Source organism: Lithobates pipiens, unplaced genomic scaffold (assembly GCF_037356315.1).
Source record: "Lithobates pipiens isolate NorthernLeopardFrog02 unplaced genomic scaffold, aLitPip1_a1.2 Scaffold_13, whole genome shotgun sequence".
NCBI classification, from domain to species: Eukaryota; Metazoa; Chordata; class Amphibia; order Anura; family Ranidae; genus Lithobates; species Lithobates pipiens.
In genome coordinates this window covers 120324115-120340313 of record NW_027507718.1, presented here as the reverse complement: position 1 = coordinate 120340313, position 16199 = coordinate 120324115, and the positions used below count along the sequence as shown (strand labels likewise).

Below are 16199 nucleotides of genomic sequence, written 5' to 3'. Positions count from 1 at the left end.
TCAGTGCCAGACAAACTGGTCTGTCCATGGACTGGAATAACATATCCCACAATAGCAGAATGTTGCCTTATAGGGATCTGGCTAGAACTGGGCAACTGAGTTACCAGGACACTCATGCAGAAGTGATAAAAAAAACTCTGGCTTAAGCTACATCTAGGATTAGACCGAGATATTCCAAGCAATGGGCAGTTCCAGTACTAGGTTTTTAATTTTCAGGACTGAACCTCTGCGAGGTCTGGACAGTCAGGGCAACAATGTTTGCCAGAACATGCGCTACCGTTCCCTCAGCAAGAGGTCATCTAGATATACCACAATGGGAATGCCCTGCATGCAGTAAAGCTGATACAGGGGCCAGCATGGTGGTGCAAGAGACAGTAAAGGCAGCAGGGCCACAAACTGGAAATGTAAAAAAAAAAATATATTATATATATATATATATATATATATATATATATATATATATATATATATATATATATATATATATATATATATATATATATATATATATATATATATATATATATATATATATATCTATATCATGTCCACACAATCAAAGTTTCTCTAATGAAGGGAGTCTATATGACAGGGCTGGTGAATTACATGTGGAATTTCTGGGCCCAAAAGAAGACATTTAGGGCCTTAAGATTCAAGTCGGGCTGATGTTCCCATTTGGTTTGGGGACTAAACAGGTTGGAGCAAAACCCCTGAAACTGTTCTGCCATTAAGGAGAAGAAAAAAAAAAATCGATGCTCCAGTTGACTAGTAAGTGCTATTAGTAGGCTTATTGATCTAGGCAGTGACACAGAAAGGTTTGGAAGTGATGAACCAGGGAGGAAAATGGAAGTAAAAAATCCTAGCTTGTAGCCCCTGGAAACTACCTCCTAAATCCAAGCATCTAAGACGTAAACAGTCCAAGTGTCAAAGACTAACAGACATGACAGGGGAAAGAACGAACGAAAGAAGGGGAAAGAACGAACGAAAGAAGGGGAAAGAACGAACGAAAGAAGGGGAAAGAACGAACGAAAGAAGGGGAAAGAACGAACGAAAGAAGGGGAAAGAACGAACGAAAGAAGGGGAAAGAACGAACGAAAGAAGGGGAAAGAACGAAAGGAGAAAGCTGATGGTTTGAGGGACTTGGAAGACCAAGGTTTGCAGGTGGACTGAGTGTCAGACTTGGCCCTGGACCTGAAATTTCAGGTTGTGAAGTAACAAAGGTTTTTTTCTTGGCCTCTGTCAAAAAAGGAGTCTCCCCGAACTGAGTCACAGGATCAAATTAATAATAAAAAAACAAAAATAAAAAACTGGTGGCATCTTATGAAGGCATCAAGGGCAGAGCCAAAGAGATGTTGTCCCTTGAAGGTCATATGGAGCAGTGCTTCGGCAATAGACTAATGCTGTAACTTAAAAAAAAAAAAAAAAAGAAGAATGGACTTTTTTTAATTGCAGAATCATACTTACCTAGGCGGATGCAGCATCGGTCCGATGCTACATCTGTCCCCCGCCGACTCAAACACTGAGAATCGGGCAATCAACCGCGGATCGCTCGGTTCTCAGGGCTCCATGGAGCAGAGAGCTGGTGACTGTCAGTCTGCTCTGTCCCCTCTTCGCTCACTGGAGCGCTGGGCTGTAGAGGTGGGAGCGGCCAGCTTAAGCTCCTGGCTAAGGCGCATGCCAATTCAGCTATGTGGGAAGATCCCGACTTCATTGTTACAATCTTGCTCGAGCCTGGACTGGCTGACGTCAGCCGATGAGTCACAGGCGTGCAGAACGAACTGCACTCCTGTGATCCTCAAGAGAATTACAGCCAAACAAGCTTTGGCTGTACTATTCCTTTAGGGATGCAGGCATGAGATCCAAGCGCTTTATGTCCAAGGGAAAATCTGCATAATGATCAGATCCCTAATAGCTTTAGACGAGTCAGGCAGAGTTTGCAAGATTAACCGGTTCCCGACCAGCGCACGACGATGTACATCGACAGAATGGCACGGGCAGGCATATTGGCGTACAGGTACGTCCAATCTTCAATGCCGCCCTGCCATCGGGAGCAGAGATCAGTGTTGACTAAATGAAAAAAAAATAAAAATGCTATAAAACTATCCCTATTTTGTAAACGCTATAACTTTTGCGCAAACCAAATAATCGCTTATTGCGATTTTTTTTACCAAAAATATTTAATAGAATGCGTATCGGCCTAAACTGAGGGAAAAAAATGTTTTTATATATTTTTGGGGGATATTTATTATAACAAAAAGTAAAAAATAATGCGTTTTTTTCAAAATTGTCGCTCTATTTTTGTTTATAGCGCAAAAAATAAAAACCGCAGGGGTGATCAAATACCACCAAAAGAAACCTGTTTGTGGGAAAAAAAGGACGTCAATTTTGTTTGGGAGCCACGTCGCACGACCGCGCAATTGTCAGTTAAAGCGACGCAGTGCCGAATCGCAAAAAGTGGTCTGGTCTTTGACCAGCAAAATGGTCCGGTCTGTAAGTGGTTAAAGTTATGGTTAAGACAGGTTACAGTGCAGTACCTGCCAGGGAGATTGGTGCATCCTGCACTAGGAGCTGAGGTCCAGTATGTGCCTCAATCTCCACCCTTCAATTTCCTACAAAACAGGAGTGTGTCAGTTTAACACAGTCACAGCAGTACTGTTTACTGTGCTGATCACACATGCCATTTCCAAGCAGGCAGTGGCACTGGCAGCAGCATCAGAACAAGGGTTTCATGGATGAAATCAACTTACCATTTGTTATAAAAGCCCTGTATGTACAACCGGAAGCGGATTCTGATACCGCTGTCACTCCCAGCTGGTAAACAGGCAGGATGTGTGAGCAGCACAGCGCTGCTGTGAGCGTGCCTGTGCTGTTCAGGGTTAAAATGACAAACCCCCTGCTTTGCATTCACAGTGATGTCACTTGTGTCAGAAAAGTGCACAGACAACACAAACATTGTCAATCATATTTCAGTCTATAAGAATCACTGTAGTAACAAACCGGTGGGCTGAGCTTGGGGTGTGCCGTCAGCTACTGGATCTCAGCTTCTACAGCTAATAAAAATATAGAACAAAGTGCTATACGCACTGCGGTTAGTTAGCAAGCATCAGTAGCTTATCAAATGCTGCATGACTGCAGTGAAATCCTCCTTGGACAATGCAGAGGAGGGGGCCATGGCGAGGGAGCTAGGGAGGACTCCAATGATGGCACAGACACCTTGAAGAGGGCAAAACTACAGGCATCAGATATATCAGTGGGCATGCTGCAGGCATCGGAGCCATTAGTGGAGTGTGAGCTGGAGGCACCCAATAGAGCGGAATCTGCACCCTTTGTCAAGAATCGGGCATGTTGCACCACAAAGTGAAAAGCAACATAGCTCAAGGAAGGAGTCAAAGCTTCAGGTACTCACAAACCAGATAGCTTGGAAGCAGGCCAATTCACTCCACAGAGGGTTGAATGAGGGAAAAAATAAATTATTGGATTACTCCATCAAAACAGTCAGTGATGATGGGGGTATCCCTCCCACTAAAGTTATTGTATACTGACAGCATGGAGAGTTCCCCGCAATCAGAATACAATGATCAGTGTTACTGGCTATATCTGGCGGCACTGATCGTGCAAGAAAAAAAAACAAAAAAAAAAAAAACACACAGGCTGGTTGTACAGAAGTTGATCAAGAGGAAGAGATTTGGAACAGACCAAAGATCAAGTGTTCCACATGGCTCTTGAAAGAAGCAGCAGCAAGAAGGCATTTCTTCAACCCTAAATGGTTAGAAAGCATGCAGAGCAATCCATCCAACAAATGACGCCTGCTCTCTATCCCCAAGTGCTAACCCCTTCGGTCGTAAAAACTTAAGAAATTGTGAAGTTTTAAAACACTTAAGGGTCCCAACAATGTAGCTTTCAAGGGTGAGTCCAAACGGCATACTCACAAGGCAAGTATTTAGAGACAGAGCAAGCGCTAAGCCATGGCTCTGGACCTGAAGTGTGCTCAGCAGCTAACTTTTACCAGTACTTGAAGTCTAGAAAGCCCTACAAGCAGGACCCAGGGCCTGAAGGTCACATTTCAGACTTGTCCCCGAATGTCCAGTCAAGCCAAACTGGATAGCTGCATCTAGAGACTAGCTCAAGCAGCAATGCAGCAGAAAGAGTTGAGGACACTAGCAAACAACTAAGGCATGCTGGAGTTGGAGGAATTACACTGGGCTGGCCTACAAAGTTTGTTTGCCAGTGTCCAGTCCTCTTGAAGAGGAAAGTATAACCCTGACAGTACACTGTGTCCCTAAATAGGTGAGGAATCATTCCATTTGATAAAGTAGAGGGCACACTTCAGCAGAGTAAACGACACACCTTTTAGGTTGAATGAAAGCACAAGGCCAATATTATAAAAAACACATTCTAGCTCGGTTATCAATTGCAAAACAGATCAATACCTAGACTAAAAATGTTGCAGCATCAAGTGGTACATTTTCTCTCTCTCTGGTTCTCAAACAGGGGACATTTGTTAATATCCCAGAACATCTGTTGATATATGAACTGCAGATGAGAAGGGGGTCCATGACTTCTACAAAACCTATCCATTTTTTGTTTTTTTGTTTTTGAAGTACAGAAAATCAAGGCACCTTGAAGGAAATGCCAACAATCACATTAAACCTTTTCTCCCCAACATACACTTTTATAGGGTTTTTGATTCCTGCTCCGCCGGATCCAAGTCCTTGACCTTCTCGCCATCCCATCTTACTCAACATCTGAAAACCCACATTGTGCTGGGTTAACTTCTTGTTAGCAAACTCCAGATCAGCTGGTTTCTGGAAAGACAAAAAGGATAGCATGTCATAAACAAGATTCAGATAAACTCTACCTTTTACCAAGCCAATATTGCCCACATTAGATTGGCATCACATCAACTGTAAATTTACAAGGCTAGAAAAGCAAACCAATAGGTTTAAGTATGACCAAATTACTTGTAAAAGAATGCTTGGTAAACACAGTTTTATGACAAAATTCAGACCAATTTGAAAGGTCAAAGATAAAGCGGAGTTCCTCACGTTTTTCAGTTTATTAAAAAAGTCAGCTACAAAAAGTGTAGCTGCTGACTTTTAACAGACACCTGTCCCACGGTCCAACGACGCTGCCGCACAAAGCCTCGCTCCTCTTCTCTCTGCGGCACCGTCATTGCAAGTATGGGCACCCAGCTGTGACAGCCATGTAAGGGGGTGAGGAGTGGTTAAAGCGGAAGTTCCACTTTTGGGTGGAAATCCACTTTAAGAGGAAAAAATAAATAAAAATAAATTTAAAAAAAAAGGGAAGAAGAATCTACAAAACAATGCAAAAACCGTAATGAGAATAATTATGATCAATGAAAAAGTAGCTAGAACTAAGTACAGCCTGTTAATATTTCCATATGACCAAATCTTTGCCTTGCTATCTACACAACAGCGAGAGAGAGGATGCTCAAAAAAAATAAAAAAAATTATATAGGATATATGTAGTAATTTTACCACCAATAGAGACCAAGGGCTTGTTTACACTTGCATTGGACCACTGAAGTTATACGAGGTAGATCCAAGGCATTACGTCACCTCCTCACTACCTGTTTTAACCACTAAAAGCCCGCTCTACACCGTGCTGCAACTGCTGGCAGCCCCATTCATTTGAATAGGTCGTGTTCGGTCAGTGCTGTAATAAACACATGAACTATATACAAGTAAAAAGGTGTTGGCACCAACAATCATCAAAAAAAGTGAATCAAATAATAGCATGTGCCATACCATATGAAATGCAAACTGAGAAGTCCAATGTGACAATACCCAACACAAGCTTTTTAAAACCTAAAATAAAGTGTTTCTTAACGGATGCAACTTCAAAAATGCTTCACAAGTGCTCATGAGGTAGATGGCAACTCAAGTGCGTTTGACCTGTTTTTACAGTAGGTCAAAATGTGCTTTTGGAAAAATCTGTTGGTTTTCTGGGTTTGCACCTTCCCCACTCAAACTCGCTCCAGACAAGGCTGGGGATGTGAGAACAGACTCCACCAGGGACACAATGAAGAGCTTTATGGTGTAGTAGGTTTTAAATAAAAGTTTAAAAACAATAGGAGTTGAATTGGCATGAGACTGTGCCTTCCTGGCACTAGGTGTCTACAGCATATGCTGATGGGGTATACCAGGCTCACGCCGACGGTCCATGCCTTGCTCCGCATAGTAGGTTTAAGTATCACATACGGGATCCGTAAGCGACGATTACCAGCTCCATAGGTTTCACCGTATTTGGCATCTTCAGGAAGTGACGACACGCTGTTTTCGGTTTACATTTACAATGGAAGGGTGGATGCGATTGGTTGGACTCCTCCAAAATGGAGTAAGGGGACAAAAACCTGGAAATCTACATGGTCCCAGTATATCTATCCGGCCATACTTAACACCTCCTATTACCATTTAAATTCATGTTCATAGTGTATAAAAATCCATAGAAATAAAACATCTAAATAAGAATTACATCTATATCGCTACAAAACACAGCTCCCCGTGGCATAACATGCTAAATTAAGCGTACCATAAGGCCCTTTTCACATCGGAGCGTTTTGTAGCTTGAAGCCTGATGCTACAAAACGCTGGAGGGGAAAAAAATAAATAAATTACGCTCTATGGAGATGGTTCACATCTCCACTCCAAAATGCCTAAAGCTCCAACAAGTTCTGGAGCTTTTTTTTTGGGGGGCAAATTTTGGCGTTTTTCTGCTTTTTACATTGGTGACCTTTTGACCTGCACAAAATCACTGCAAAACACACAGGCAAATCGAATGACTTTCTGCCTGAAAACGCTACAGTCAGGTGTGAATGGGGCCAAAATAGGCAAAACTCATATTGGCTCCCTCTACTGGGGAAAATGAGGAATTGATTTCTGAAATGAATATTATATTCTAGTTTAAAATAAGTCCAATTAAAGTTTGTTTGGCTGTATGTCTATGAGTCACAGGAGTGCAATTCGTTTTGCACTCCTGTGACCCGTTTTCAGCTCTCTACTGACGTCACCAATGAGCGAGGAGGGAGAAGAGCAAAGAGCTGTGCCTGACAGTCTACAGCTCTCTGCTCATGGAGCTCTGAAAACAGAGTGACCGGTGGTGTTCAATCGCTCGGGTTTTCAGTACGGAGGTGCCAGGGGACAGATGCAGTATCGGACCTATGCTGCATCCACCTAGGCAAGTATGAATCTTGGATACGGCGGTCCGGTTCGCTCCAGGAGCGATCCGTGATGAGGGGATGGCCGTTGGTTTCTGGCCACCCCCTCTGGATCGCTCCTGGCCAATGACAAGCTTCCTCCCACTGTGTATTCTTTACACAGGAAGGAGGAAGTGATGTCATTCTCCTCTGGGCGGTCTTTTTGACCAGACTACGAGGAGAAGACACAAAGTAAGTGTGCACCAACACTACACTGACATAGGTACACACAGGCACACAAACCCCCCCCCCCCCCCTCAATCACAGTGTCACTGATTGCATTGATCATTTCTTTACTGATCACTGCATTCAGTGTCAGTTGTAAAAGTAAAAACTGTCAGGGCAGTTAGTGTTAGGTCCAGGGTAGCCCCCTATCACCCCCCAATAAAGATTTAACCCCCTGATTTCCCCTAGAGTTAACCCTTTTACCCCCTTTTGCCAGTGTCACTAAGCGATCATTTTTCTGATCGCTGCAGTAGTGTCGCTAGGTAGCTAGTTATTTTTTTTAGGTTCACCGCCAGGTTTTTATATTGCTAGGTACCCCGATATACTACCCAATAATGGTTTTAACCCCCTGATTGCCCCTAGTTAACCCTTTCACCCCCTTTTGCCAGTGTCACCAAGCGATCGTTTTTCTGATCGCTGCATTAGTGTCGCTACTGTCGCTAGGTAGCTATTTTTTTAGGTTCACCGCCAGGTTTTTATAGCGTTAGGTACCCCGATATACTACCCAATAATGGTTTTAACCCCGATTGCCCCTAGTTAACCCTTTCACCCCCTTTTGCCAGTGTCACCAAGCGATCGTTTTTCTGATCGCTGCATTAGTGTCGCTAGGTAGCTATTTTTTTAGGTTCACCGCCAGGTTTTTATAGCGTTAGGTACCCCCATATACTACCCAATAATGGTTTTAACCCCCTGATTGCCCCTAGTTAACCCTTTCACCAGCGATCACAGTATAAGTGTCACTGGTGACGCTGGTTAGCCAGTTAGTTATTTAGGTTCCCCATCAGGTTTTTATATAGCGCCAGGGACCCCCATATACTACCTAATAAAAATTTGAACCCCCTGATTGCCCCTAGTTAACCCTTTCACCACTGATCACCGTATAAGTGTTACGGGTGACTCTGGTTAGTTTGCTTTTTATAGCATCAGGGCACCCACCATTACCCAATAAAGGTTTAACCCCCTGATCACCCGGCGGGTGATATCAATTAGGTTTTAGGGTCAGGGTCTGCGTCGCCCCAGGCAGAGCTAGGTTAGTGCCAGTACCGCTAACACCCACGCGCAAAGCATAAACCTCCCGTAGTGGTATAGAATCTGAACAGATCAATATCTGATCAGATCTATACTAGCATCCCCAGCAGTTTAGGGTTCCAAAAAAACGCATTGTTAGCGGGATCAGCCCAGATACCTGCTAGCACCTGCGTTTTGCCCCTCTGCCCAGCCCACCCAAGTGCAGTATCGATCGATCACTGTCACTTACAAAACACTAAACACATAACTGCAGCAATCGCAGAGTCAGGCCTGATCCCTGCCATTGCTAACAGTTTTTTTGGTAGCATTTTATATTTAAATCCGGAAGGCAGTGCTTGGATTTCGGGGTCCCGTACGTGGCTAGGCTCCCAAAAAGTCCCCCACATGTGGTATCCCCGTACTCGGGAGAAGCAGCAGAATTTATTTTGGGGTGTAATTTGACTTATGCCCATAGCATGTGAGAGCAATATATCATTTAGTGACAACTTTGTGCAAAAAAAAAAGTTTGTAATATTCCCGCAATTTGTGGCAAAATATAAAATATTCCATGGACTCAACATGCCTCTCAGTAAATAGCTTGGGGTGTCTACTTTCCAAAATGGGGTCATTTTGGGGGGTTTTGTGCTATTTTGGCATTTTATGGCCTTCGAAACTGTGATAGGTAGTGAGGAGTGAAATCAAAAATTTGCACCCTTAGAAATCCTGAAGGTGGTGATTGGTTTTCGGGGTGCCGTGCGCGACTAGACTCCCAAAAAGTCCCACACATGTGGTATCCCCATACTTGGGAGAAGTAGCAGAATATATTTTGGGGTGCAATTCCACATATAACCATGGCATGTGTGAGCAATATATAATTTAGTGACAACTTTTTGTAAAAAAATTTTTTTTATTTTTTGTCATTATTCAATCCCTTGGGACAAAAAAAAATATTCAATGGTCTCAACATGGCCCTCAGCAAATAGCTTGGGGTGTCTACTTTCCAAAATGGGGTCATTTGGGGGGGGGGGGGGGGGTTGTACTGCCCTGCCATTTTAGCACCTCAAGAAATGAGATAGGCAGTCAAATTAAAAGCTGTGTAAATTCCAGAAAATGTACTCTAGTTTGTAGACGCTATAACTTTTGCGCAAACCAAAAAATATACGCTTATTGACATTTTTTTTACTAAAGACACGTGGCTGAATAAATTTTGCCCTCAATGTGACTAAAATTTAGTTTATTCGATTTTTCTTATAACAAAAAGAAGAAAATATCTTTTTTTTTTCAAAATTTTCGCTCTTTTTCCATTTATATCGCAAAAAATAAAAATCGCAGAGGCAATCAAATACCATCAAAAGAAAGCTCTATTTGTGGGAAGAAAAGGACGCAAATTTAGTTTGGGTGCAATATTGCATGACCGCGCAATTGCCAGTTAAAGCAGCGCAGTGCGAAATTGGAAAAAGACCTCTGGTCCTTAAGGTGTTTATTGGTCCGGGGCTGAAGTGGTTAAGGAATGGTGAATTATGCTGTAGTTTGGGATTAGTGGATAGGTGGGGTGTGAGCCCACCTAAACCCTGAGGGTGGTACCAATTATATTGGATATCACGTACCAATAGAAATGGCGTACAAATACCGATCAAAAAAAAAAACAAAACGAAGACACAAAGGACTTTAAAAAAAATAAATAAAAAAAAAAGGAGCTCCCCATGCATGGTAGGCCTATTACAAATAAATTTATAAGCTCTACCAGGGGTAGGCAACCCCACGACCTGAAAGAATTATCAGTAATAAAGCATTTTAGATCTATGTCTATGTTCAGACCCTGGGGCTCACATCACACTTATCCATTAAACCAAAACTAGAGCACTAATTAGTGCAATGACACCATTCCTTAAACTATAATATTAATTTAAAAAAAAAATCTATTAATTTTCCTTAGTAGAGGGAGACAATGTGTGTTTTGATGCACCATTGATCTCATTCCTCTGGGTTATTGCAGTGGGTAGGCTCAGTGAGATGCCTTTGGAAGTTCGGCCCTCTCCTCTGATGCGCCAGCAGGAAAGTGTTTTGTGCATGCACAGTAGGGTACTGGCTGTGAATCCAAACTCCCCTTTAAACGCTTGCCAACCAAACTGCGGCGGGTAGGCTCGGCCAGGTAAATCAACGTTACCTTACGTCGCTTTTTCTTTTGGCCACTAGGGCTCCCGCGTGACAGAGCGAGATCCCGGTTCTTTCAAGGGAGATGAGACAGATTGTGTGTTTATACTATGTATGAACACCGATCTCTCTGTCCTCCTAGACCAGTGGTGGTGAACCTTGGCACTCCAGATGTTTTGGAACTACATTTCCCATGATGCTCATGCACTCTGCAGTGTAGTTGAGCATCATGGGAAATGTAGTTCCAAAACATCTGGGGTGCCAAGGTTCACCATCACTTTCCTAGACAGTCTCACCCCACCCCCTAGAGTTAGAAACACACAACAGTTATCCCCTCGATTGCCTAGTGTTAACCCCTTCCCTGCCAGTGACATATACACAGTAATCAGTGCATTTTTATAGCACTGACTGCTGTATAATTGTAAATGGTTTCAAAAATGCGTCCGCCATAATGTCGCAGTCCAGAGAAACACACACACACACACATTTTATATATATATATATATATATATATATATATATATATATATATATATATATATATATATATATATATATATATATATATATATATATATACACACACACACACACATATACATATATATACACACATACATATACATACATACCGCCGTGTCATTACTAGTATAATAAATAAAAAATGCCCCAAATCTATCCCTTATTTTGTAGACGCTATAACTTTTGCCCAATCAATATACGATTTTTACCAAAGATATGTAGAATACATATCGGCCTAAACTGTGGGATGATATTTATTAAAGCAAAAAAAAAAAAAAAAAAAACAAACACACACACACACACACACACACACACACACACACACACACAATACACAAGATTGTTTTTCAAAAAATTGTCGCACCTCCTTTTGTTTATAGCGCAAAAAAATAAATAAAAAAAAAAGCGATCAAATACCACCAAAAGAAGCTCTATTTGTGGGGAAAAGGGGACGTTAATTTTGTTTGGGTACAACGTCGCACGACCGCGCAATTGTCAGTTAAAGCGACAGTGCCGAACCGCAAAAAATGGCCTTGTCATTGAGCAGCCAAATCTTCCAGGGCTGAAGTGGTTAACAGGTGCACTAGATGGGCAACGAGACGACCTGCAAAACAGTGGTTTTACAGTTGGAGGCCACTAACATTTTTTTCCCCTACTCATCTTTTCTGACCGTTTTTTCACAAGTTTTGTATTTGGCTAGGGTCAGTGTCACTACTGGTAGCACGAGGCGATACCTGGACCCTAGAGAGGTTGCACAGGCAGTCCAAAAGATATAAAAAAACACAACACACATCATCCCAGAAGCTTTTTTCCCCACCCAGCCCCATAAATGCAGTGGTCATGGGGGACGTAGTTAGGAACAGCAACTGGAAAGTTTCTTACCTTTTCTGAAACACCCCCCCCCCCCCACCCCTCAAATACTTACCCGAGTTCTGTATCAATCCAACGCTTTGCCTATTTGCAGTGCGGGTCTTCTCTCCTCTCACAGGCTTTGCTGAGAGCAGCATGAGCCACTGGGTGGGGCCAGGCTACACTATGACTATGGAAGCACACAGCCAGGCTCAGGAGTACGCCTGAACCTGTACAACCATAGGAAGCAGATGCTTAGGGGGCAACAAAGAGGCAGCGCACTGGAGAGTGCCAACGAGGGAACCCACAGAAGGCAGTAAGGGGCTGCTCTGTGAAATACCCTTGCACAGAGCAGGTAAAGTATAACTTTTTTTTTTTTTTTTTTTTTAAACAAAAAAGAAAAGCTAAAACTTTACAACCGGTCTAAAATCTGCGCTTTCCTCCTACCAGTGCATATACATGAAGCAGATCCTGATTAGCCAGTGCGGCTCTACTGTCCCAGATTGTGTGCTGCTGTGCAAGGGGTGACTGGAGATATAAAAACAGATTCAGGTACTTGATAGTTGCGTGTAAATCATTTCTAAAAGAACAAATTATTTTAAGAGAATGCCCAACTATACTAAACAGTGATACTTTTTATATTTGCTGGGACTTCAGCTTTAATACAGGGAACATGGTTGTTTCTACCTACAAAACTGTAGTAATCTAATATTAAAATATATATATATATATATATATAAGACTTCAAAACAAAAATATACAATGTGATCTTTCTCATTACCTTTCTCCTGTTTCCACGACCCTTGGGACGCTCATAGTCAATACGAACTGGATCATGAACTAAAACACAGAATTAAAATGTAAGAGGAGTACATTTTCCCTAATAAAACATGTCTGAAACAATATAAAAGAGGAAAGTTTATGTTTAAGTTTTCTTCATTTGCCATTAGGAGAAATTAGTATGTAAAATTGGAGAAGAGAAAAACCATCATTACACCCACAAATAAAAAGAAGAAGGACCATTGCTGTCACATTATAAGTTTATACACTTTAAAAACATTAACATTATTTACAATATTTGTTTTAACCCCTTCCCAATGGCAGCTGGAGAACAAATAGAAGAAAAAGGGGAGAAAAAAAGGTTTCCCTTTAGTTAAGTGGACTTTAGTGCCAGGAGGCAAAACGGCTTCCCAACTACGTGACTGCTGTGACTGGCTCTCACAAGTCATGTGGTCAGGAGCTCGTTCAACTGCTTCCAGATCAGAAGTCATAACCGAGAACTGTAAGAAACAGCTTGGTCAGTATTGGAGAAAACAGTGAGTGCGCCTCAGACGGCTGTGGGCACATACAGGGCTACTAAAGGCTACTAAGGTCTGGGATTCCTGCTAAATAGTAGGTCCGGCTGTACTGTCTTATTGCACCAATCCTCTTCTGTCTCCCCCGGCAGCACCTTTCCCCCGCAGCGCTGTGTGCCCCGCCAGGTTTCCTCTGCTCTCCCAGTGGCAGCTGCTGCAGGCACGCAGGGGGATGTTTCAATATGGCGAGGGGGAAGGGGCCAGTAGTAATGTAATTTACTAGCCCCCTTTCCTGAATGAAAACAGTGAGTGATCATTACCAACCACTTGTGTCCATTCATCAGTGAAGCATAGTAAACTGTTTACTATGCTTTTGTTTGTGAATGAGCAGGAAGCCTCAGAGAACTTCTTATGCATTCATTTGTGCAGCTGAGGTTACAGGGAAAGGGACTGATAAATATGTCCTCAATCACTTTCGGGCAGGGGAAGGGGGCCCCTGTTAGGCAAGTTGTAAGGACCTGTGATTTCTGACAGCAGCCCTGGGCATCTATGTGTAGCAGCTGGGCATTAAGAGCTAAAGAGAAAGTAAAAACAGGTTCTTTCTGATTCGAGTTACAACTTTAGTAAAATTCAGTGGCCTTCTGATGACTACCATTTGTGTATGTAAGGCTTGGGTCACATTGTAACCGGCTGCGGATCGCACAGGAATGCTGTGCGTCCCCATTCTCCACTTCAGGGACGAATCATTGTCTGAATTCATCCCTGAAACAGCACTAAAGACCCAACAACATTTCTGTGCAGTGTGCTCCGCAGCCAGCCCGGAGATATACGAACCGGCTTCATAGAGAGCTGGTCACATTCTCCTGCTATGCAAATTGGATGCACTTCACTTAGCTCAGTAATGGCCCTCTTGATATAGACTACTTTGTGCAGCTGCATAGCGTTTCAGAGAAGTGCGTCTCTGAAACGCTTGACAGCCTCTCAACCAATGGGTTGTGAAAAAGGCCTCAATTTCAGCTCTATATTTTTAGACACACAAAGAAGGCAGTAAAATAGGAAAAAGAACCTAGAACACCCAATCTGGCTCCAAAGGAACGCAAAATATGAATGATTTATTTTTCCATCATACATTTTTTAAAGGTCAAGCAAGAAAGGAAAAAGCGAGAAAGGCCGTTAGGAGCATTTTGCTGATGGGAAATAACATTTTGAAGCAGCAAAGTCAGTCAGGCTACAGATAGAAATATAGTCTTACCCTGTGGCTCATCCACAAGACACACCCTTTTGGCTGGAAGCATGCCAACCTTGAGTTTTGCTACTCTCTTACGAAGAATGGGAGGCCTAGATGGAGTGGGCATTTGGCTAAATGCAGCTACTGAAGCGTTGTCTGTGGCAGCAGTCTCTGCGCCCATTTCCACATCTTCATCACCCGTCTTAACGCTCCCCTGTTCATCCACATCAGATGTGTCTTCCTGTTGCTCTTGCTTGAACTCTTCCAACTTACTTTTGTAATATTTATATGCTGGGCTATCTTTCTCACGTAAAAACCTTGATGTGAAGACAAAAAAATTAATACCAACTCTGCTGTTTTGCATTCATACAACCTCCCTAATTATTCAGAAATGTTTTACCATCTTACCAAAATTCAGGGTTATTCACGCTGTTTTGCATGCTGAATTCCTCAATCTCAGGACCCATCTGAACAACAAATTGAGCTAATTTTATTGCAGTATCCTTAGTCTTCTCATCAACTGTAAATAAAATACATAAACTCATAAGTTGATATAAAAACTTTTTTTTTTTTTTTAGAGCAATATAATATTTTAGAGGCAACTTATCCTTCTAGGCACTACACAAATTTAAATTAAATACTTACCCAATCATATTGTGCACTAGAGCAGGGTTTCTCAACTTTTTTTTTTTTTTTTAGTCAAGGCACCCTTTAAAAATGGACACCCTCGAGGCACCCCATTCTAAAATGTAAAAGCTATTCTAATAGTTTCACATAATGCAGCAACAGCCACAAGTTCAAGTAGAACATCCAACATTTATTCTTCCAAAGCAAATATTTTGCAAACTGGTACTGACTAGTATTTCCCTTCTCCCTGTTTTTCTCAATCATGCAGCTAATGTGACCCCATTGCTGATGGAGAGGCAGGGGTGGGTCGCTATGCAGGCAACTGACATTTTCAACTGATGCTATTGGTCATTACAGACACCGGCAGCTAAAAAGGTTGTAATGGTGCACAATGAAAACCTGTGATTTAGTGTAACAAAAAAAATAAAGGCAGCCTTCATCCACATGCTAGCTTGTGTCCAATTTTTGGGCATTTTGCCAAGGCAACTCTGAAGAAACCTCAAGGTACCCTGATTGAAAAAAGGCTGTACTAGAGTTCTGCACTGGGTCATGTAACTGTGGTTTAACCACTTGCTGCCCGCTGATATATGTCAGCACAATGGCAGCAGTGGGCAAATAGGCGTACCTGTACTAAAATAATAAAGTGAGTCTGGCAACTGGCATTTTCTGAAAAGGGTTAGCAGTGGCAGCTTAAATATTTATCCCATTACAAGAGCCACATTAACAAACACCTCTAGTTTGGTTACCAAGGAACTTTATTACACCAATGGTGCAAAATGTACTGCTTAGGTTGGTACTCCTAATTATGAAGTGTGCTCGCCAGGGGAGGTGGTTGACTGAGTCAAGGGGAGGGACGGGGGGGGGGACTTCACTTAGCTCAGTAATGGCCCTCTCGATATAGCCTACTTGTGCAGCTGCATAGCGTGTATATATATATATATATATATATATATATATATATATATATATATATATATACATATACACACACACACACACACACACACACACACACACAGAATTTATGATTTCTTAGCCATTTTTCTAGAGACTGAATAACACAAAAAAAAATTCA

General features: G+C 42.2%; 1 protein-coding gene across 2 annotated transcripts in view; it reads right to left on the bottom strand.

The window, feature by feature from the left end:
* Window positions 1-16199, bottom strand: part of SUGP2 (SURP and G-patch domain containing 2) — a 61702-nt gene that overhangs the window by 17235 nt on the left and 28268 nt on the right. For both annotated transcript variants that reach the window (XM_077475469.1, XM_077475468.1), the window contains exons 6-9: window positions 14906-15017; window positions 14522-14814; window positions 12756-12814; window positions 4669-4805 (exon numbers count right to left, since the gene is read on the bottom strand). In XM_077475469.1, the coding sequence (XP_077331595.1) occupies window positions 4669-4805; window positions 12756-12814; window positions 14522-14814; window positions 14906-15017 (601 nt within the window). The remainder of the gene's footprint in view (window positions 1-4668; window positions 4806-12755; window positions 12815-14521; window positions 14815-14905; window positions 15018-16199) is intronic.